At 39.0% G+C, this 7,521-nt stretch overlaps 1 protein-coding gene across 1 annotated transcript in view; it reads right to left on the bottom strand.

Moving 5' to 3' along the window:
* Positions 1–1,278: 1,278 nt before the first annotated feature.
* qkia (QKI, KH domain containing, RNA binding a) overlaps positions 1,279–7,521 on the bottom strand; it is a 73,061-nt gene continuing 66,818 nt past the window's right edge. The window contains exon 8 of the mRNA XM_034123534.1: positions 1,279–7,470. Coding sequence (XP_033979425.1) covers positions 7,454–7,470 — 17 coding nt within the window. The 3' untranslated portion in view covers positions 1,279–7,453. The remainder of the gene's footprint in view (positions 7,471–7,521) is intronic.

Raw genomic sequence — 7,521 nt, 5'->3', positions numbered from 1 at the left:
GCATTTGACAAACTAAGTAACCCAGAGCTGACATGATGGGTTTGATAATTAGGCTAAATGTCTGGGATGATGTGTGGTAGCCTGCAGCAAACATCTCATACTGACACTGCAAAAAAAGGGAAGACACATCCTGTGTTTGTGTTTGATTTGACTTACCATGTGCTTGCGATGAGCTGATTGAGTATAGCAACACCGTTTTGCATTCAGATGGCTTATGTGAAATATCAAAATCCAGGAAAGATACCAGATTTAAAATGTAAACGCATAACTTTAGTCATTCTGTTTATGGGCTTACGTTTCTGTTTTCAGCCAGAATATTAAATATTATATTAAAAAAAATAAGGGTTTAGATTAAGATTCTTAAAAATGTACAGGAGGCTATTTGGCTACTATTCCACTACTTCGACCACTACTGTTGATGGAAATCAGGATTTTTTTTAACACTTATAATATCCTTACAAAACTAAAAACTTCTGACCTCTTTAAAATCAATCTCCTAAAAACGTCTTGATGTTAAATGGAGAACATCAATCTGAGAATTTATTATAGTGGAGGCATTAAACCTTACATTTTTAATACCATTTATGAGAATCTCAGTTGAAGCTCTTCCTGTAAGAATAGTTTTATTGGATGTATGACAAAAAATGATTGTAATATAGCTTTATATGGATCTGGTGAACATGTTAACGATACAGCTCATTCAGTATGATCCACAGCTTTAGTGAGGGTTGACCTCTGTGGTGAGTTTGTTCTGCAGGGACTCGAGGACACATAACTGGGAATCGTCAACCTTTAAAAATAGATCAGTCTCTAAAAAGTGGGAGTGTTCAGTTCGCAGAAGGAGGTATGAACTCTTAACCTGATGTCAAACTAAGTCATGTCATTTGTCGTGCATGACTGCTGGACGTGCAAAAATACAGATTGGACTAAACTGGTGTGAAACTGACAGTGTTTGTTCCAGACGTTAAAAGTTAGTTTAACGACTTCAGACAGAACCGGATTTAGAGCTGAACACCATCTCCAGACAGAAAGGTTTTGCTGTGACCCTTGCAGACATCCACATTTTACCACACTCGCTCATAAAATCCGAGAGGGCTCGATCTCACTTTGAGAGCTTAGACGAGAGCTATTTTTCCAGTGTTGAACTTTCACATTTTATTTCCTGCTAATGCAAGCACACCTACCTTTAAAGTCACAGCAAATCCAAAGAAATGATGTCCCCGATAAAGAAGCATGAGCGCAGAAGCAAAGGATCAGTCCAGGTAGAGCAGTCAGAGGGAAGCTTGTAAATATGGTTCTTTATTGCACACATGACATGTTTTCCTTTTCTTTTGGTGTGAGCAACAAAAACTGGCATTACATGTTTTACACCCTACTCAAAATTCTCAGTCTAACCCTCTATAAAAACAAGGTAACACAAAACAAAATAAAGGCTACTTCACATAAAAACTTACAACTCCACAAAAAAGAAAATATCTCACAGATTTTAGTGCACCACTATATGGATGAGGAACTTACAATATATACCATACTAGTATAATTTTAGGAAAAAATGTATTATACTTTTTAATGCATACTTATCACAGTCAAAAAAATAAAGAAAAACACAAAAATCCAGTGGGGCTAAAAAATAATTCTGTATTTTGGTAGCATTTGCCCTTTAATCACCTGAGTGCTAAATCTCTGAGACCAATGCTGATTGGTTAACCTGCCGTTTAACTCATTGGAGGAATGTTTGTTAAACAGAACAGAAGAAAAATAAAAGATTGACAGGTGAGAAGGTAGTTAGTAGATAAATGCACTGAATGCCCTGCGACAGAGAGCAGCAGTATGCAGACAGGCTCACTGCATACTGCGATCCTATTGGACGAACAGTTCTCAGGTGATCAGATTCAAAAAACAGGATCCATTAAGCCAACGTTTAATGGTGGGAAACATCTGAGTTTCCAATGCTTGGTCAAACTTTCCCAGTTTGGATTTTAAAAAGTATTGTGCATTATGCTAATTACGTGGGCGTTTCGTTTTTTTTTTTAACGCTTCACAAAAAGCTTTTGGCGAGATAAAGGGAAGACATAATTGGCACTTGATAAAGTACAAAAATATATAGTTTCCAATCATAGGGAAAAAGGCACTTTTTAATCACAGATGCGATATTTAAGGCAGTATTTGTGCTCTTTATAAAAGCTCAACTTATCGTATTTGTCATCAGCTTGGTGGTTGAGGCCTTTAAACCTCTGACATATAAAAGGCGAGGCTTTTGACAGCATAAATACTGTATTGAAGGATTTAATGGACGGATTTTAGCCTGAGTTGCTTACGGCACAGGGGAGCCGATCAAAAACATTAAAGGCCAATCCTACATTAATAAAATAAAAAAAGCTTTAGGCTGACAACACCAGATGTATAAAGGAGAAAAAAACTATTTAGGCTGGCTGCCAGTAATCCAATCTCTGTCTCTACTTGCTGGCGTTCAAGCAGGTGCTAAAGGGGGAAACACCCGCTTTCAGATCAAAGCCACAAATATGTTAATTTCAGAGAGGAGAGAAATGTTAAATTTGATGTAAAACACTTTTAATCCTTGTTCTTTGCTTGCTGAGACATGAAGAGAATTGCAGCAGTTAAGGCCAAGTTGTTTTTTGTTGTGCAGATTTAAAAAGGAGGAAAAAACAAAGAAATACATCTGGAGGCATCACTCAGTGGGTTAAAGTCATAATAGGGATTAATGAAGTTAATCTTTTGCTTGTGTGTCAGTGTCAATACCTTGAATTAGTGGAGGAGGGGGGAAAAGCTGAATAGAGACAAGAGAGCTGAGTGAACCCAGGGACGAGAGCACTGACACAGGAGAAGAATGAACAACACACACTGGCAGTGTTTCAGACGGAAAACAATAAATACTAGCTAGTGGAAATCCGTATCGGCATTTTACACTGGAAGGAAGAGGAAGGTTGTTTGATCCCAAAGTACTTCATATTGGCATGGTGTACTGGTGTGTGTAAGCATTATGGATGCTCCCAAATGGCCCAGTATTAGCCATTCTATCAATAAGCTGAATGGAGAGAAGTGCTCACCAAACAGGCAACAGCTGGTGATAACTGTAATGCTGCTATCCAGGCATAACAAGCCATGGAGAGAAAAGACTGGGGACAGCTTTAGGCTATCACACAACTCATCAATGTGTCTGTTGCAAATAACTCACTAAATCTACATGTGCTCATGAGAGGCTCTATACATAATTCACAGTTAAATTAATCCTTACGAGATGACTAATATGCAGCACAGATTAGAACGAGCCCTGCACAGATTAATGCTTAGAGTTAGAGGACACTAGTGGACAATTTGTGTGCAGACAAATCGCCATTTTAATCCTGATGTGCTTTGTTGAGCTGACCCAGAAGATAACCATTGAACTTAAATAATGTGCGGTTTAAACCCCGCCCCCCCCCCCCCCCTCCCAGACACTGCGACACTTCCTGTGGTCTCACGGGGTCAGTGACACAGAAAGACAGGACAACTAACAAGAGAGTCACACAGCAGCGGTGTGACTGAGCGGGAAGTATGAAGAGTGTCAGCAGATTTCTCCAGCGGAGGTGAGAGTGCGTGAGCGGGAGTGAGGACGCTTATCAACTCGTGCAGTTTCCAGTTAGGTTGTGTGTGCATGTGTGTGTGTAGAGCATATGTGCACAGTTGACTTTATGTATTGTGCGTGTCAATCAGTCAGTGTCAGTGGTGGCCAGACACCAGGTTTAATGTGTTAGTCCGTGAACCAGACCAAGGTAATACATTCATGAAACTGGTTAAAAACACAAGACAAAATATCAGCAAGTTAGTAAAATTCTTACTAAGAATGTTTTATTAAAATAAATGCCAAGAGGTTAATAAGAAAAATAACAGCATACACCATGAAAACTAAATGCAAGCATGTAAAAATACTTATGACAAGAAACTAATAAAGTAGCTAATGAGTTAAACAAGCTGGGAATTGGCAAGAAAACAAAACCAAATATAACAGGGAAAAGGCAACACTCCCCACAAGAGACAGTTTTCAAGATGTAGAAGGAAGGGGGAGGGGAGGAAGAGAGGGGATGTTTAGGGAAGAAAAAAGCTGCAGTGGGTTTCATAAAAAAAAAAAAAAGCACTCAGAAACATGATTAATATACATATAAAATGAGATTAGAAAAATACATTATAAACCTGTAACAATGGCTGTTAATTACATTATTATACATGTAGTAGGCAGGCCAGAGAGATACGGTAGGTATAGAGTTCACCTTTCACCTGATGGACTTATCCAGCCTTTCACAATGACACAGCAAGTTGTAACATTGCAGAGGGAATTTTTTTTAATACTGTCAAATGCTGAATAGCCATCACTTGCTCCACTTTAATATTGCATTTCAATTTAAAATAATAACACTGAAAAAGAATAATCCATTGACCTTTCGGTGTAACAGCTTGATGAAAGAGCTATGAGTAGAAAAACCAACTGCCACGGGTAATATTGGGATCTGAAAACTCCTCGATTTTATATTATGAGTTTATTTCACCTTCCAGCAATAAACTGTCAGTTGTTTCAATAACTGAAAACTATTTGGCTGTGAAATGGAGTTGCTCGTTTCATTATGCAGCATCTCACTCGTCCATTATAAATCTCGTGATTGTATTGATAGTTTGTTGTCAAATTGACATGCGGAGATACGGACTGGATGCTTTCAGTTTTCGGCTGTTGAAACAACGGGGAAACACTCCCTCCTTTCCATTACCTTGAACGTTATGTATTTTCCTCGGCTCATGATCAAAACATGTTCTGGCAGACGACTGCTTGCTATTGGCAGTTCGATTTGTTCTAGGAAGTTAGTCACAGTCACCAAAAATCAAGACAATATGATCATTAAAATCTAAATAAAAAGAGAACAAAACCTGCACATACAGCAGAGTAAAGGGCCATCAAGTAAAAGGAAAACAAAAAAATTATTTCAGGAAGACAAAACCATGGCACATTTTTTAGCTGGTCAAAACGACTGCTAATCTTTTTGCATAGAATAAGTCGGGTAGCGCCACGGTACGGTGGGAGCTACCCTGCTCGACTATTCAGAGCGTGTAACACTAGCCATCCTCTCTGCGCCGTCTCGTGGGTGCTGGATATTATTGAACACAACTGGAATACTCAGGAAACAGAAACCACTGTTGATAAGGCACTTTGATTTGATCTTTTTAAAACTCTCTCCAGGGGTCTCGTTCTGATTCTCGCTAACCTTTCAACGGTTATGACTGTTTTGGTTTTCGTCTTCCTCTCCAATCATATCCAAGTAACAGGTTTTTTTTCCTCACCCACTCCATTTTTCTGTTTTCCCCCTACACTATTTTTTTATTTTATTTTTTCGGATTTTGTAACTGCAAGTAAAGTATCAAAAGCTAAAATTGCCAAAAATAGATTTTTTAAATGTTTTTCTCTTCTCCAGCACCCTGTAAAATTATCTATTTTTTGATCTCTTCTGTATTTGTATATGCAATGACAGATATCTACATTTTTATATATTTATATATATATATTTATATATATATATAAGACGTATGTATAAAGCAATTTGAACAGGCAGGCATGGCTTTCACATCCTATTTTTTCTTGAGAGAGTTGAACAAAAGATTGTGGGCTCAGGAGCGAGACTACGATCACGGGGGGGGGGGGGGGGACACACACACATTGTGGATGCGCTTTCGGAGGGTTCGTCATTTCTTCAAAATAAATGTTTCGCCACAAAAATATTCAACACTAACAAGTATTTTTCTTATTGGCGGGAAGGCTCAGATTATGCCCACCCTTATGTCCCAACGGATGACTGGGGTTAGAAATAAAAGCATAATAAAATAAAGGCCAAATGTTGAGATGCGAAAATGAAGAACATAAAGGAACAAACACTCTTTTGGCAATGTGGCGATGAAACAACTGAATATAGAAGCTTCATGACAAAAGCATTTATGTACAGAACTTCAAAGTGCCCTTCCCCCTAGCAATGTACTGTAATTGGGTAGCGTGTTGATTTAGTGTTAATTGCCTGCGTTCACCTCCTCAGAAAAAAATAGCATTAATGGGTCAAAACTCCTCTGACTGACTGGCTGTGAGCTCCAGCTGAAGGCAGGCACCACAAACTCACACCTTCCTAACTCTGAAACCACAAGAGAGGCCCTCTGTGAGGCAGATGCATAATTGCAGATATATAATTAATTGGAAAACCCTTTGGCTAAATATGCACACTTAATACTTTTTTTGTCTTTTCAATCACAGCTCAGCTAACTCATTGAGATATTTTTCTAAATACATCAGGCACTGTATAATGGATGTAGTGTGGATGGGGGCGTAGCGATGGTCAGTAGCTAATAAGCTCTGCTCCAAAGTCCCCGAAGCCTCAGCACACCCTACTTTCATTGTAGTATTAATTAAAGACACACACACACAGACCCATCAGCCCAACTAGTGACATTCCCATCATGCCCCTCCTCATATCTTATTACTGCTGCCTGCTTCAAACATAAGATTGCTTTTTGTTTTCCAGAGGAAACCACCTGCATCATTTTGGCTTGTCAATTTCAGGCAAAGCTAATTAGTCAAATTTGAACAACAGAGAAACCAAAATCAAGTGAAAAAAAAAAAAAATGAAAATAAAAGAGACAAGAAAAACACATAAATCATAAAAAGCTCTTTTTGCAATCATTTCAGCCATGCTTTTTAAAAACAGACAGGAAGCTGTTCGGAGGGGCACACCCAGAATGTGTCAGCTCAATTACATTTTAGAGCTCAACAACTGCACTACATGTGAAAAATGACAGAAATTAAACAAGTTAATGTGAGTGTGTGCTCTCTTTCCTTCTGTTTCTTTTTCTCTCCTTATAGGTGGGTGTTGGGACAGGGTGGGGCAGGAAGGGGGGCTTTTAAGGGTGTTTCTGTTTAGAGGGAGGGTGATGTCATTACTCTGAAACCAAACGGTTTGCATCAAATAGATTGGTTCATTGAACTTTGATTCAAACAAGTGAGGTCACCAAATTAGAGTGATTAAAAGGAGGGTGGGCGGGCAGGTGGGGTGGGGGTCTTTATTGCTATATAATTCAGTGCAGATTTATGGGTAATATCACAAACACATCCACCCACTATATGATTCATGAAGAAAAAGAAAGAGAAAGAATGGGAATTGAACTCAATGAACAGAGGGAAAAAATGAATATTACACAACTGTTGGGTTTGTTGTGTTTCTGTGAAGATTCTGCGTTGGTTTCTATGTGTTGTCAGTGTTAGGGTAACTGTATGGGCAGGCGCCTCCCTCTCTCTCTCTCTCTCTCTCTCTCTCTCTCACTTGCGTCCGAGAGGCTAGCAAAAGGCAATTACCAGTTAACTGATCAGCAGGCAGGCTTGGGGCGGCTCGTCATTGGGTGAAGAGTTCAGAGGTCAGAAGGTCATGTGTTAGTTGCCGGTGGCGGCTAGGTGGTTAGAAACAAAAACAAAACAAACAGAAAAAAAAGATAGAAAGG

The sequence above is a fragment of the Trematomus bernacchii genome, unplaced genomic scaffold, assembly GCF_902827165.1.
Source record: "Trematomus bernacchii unplaced genomic scaffold, fTreBer1.1, whole genome shotgun sequence".
Classification (NCBI taxonomy): domain Eukaryota; kingdom Metazoa; phylum Chordata; class Actinopteri; order Perciformes; family Nototheniidae; genus Trematomus; species Trematomus bernacchii.
This window is presented reverse-complemented; position numbering and strand designations above follow the sequence as displayed.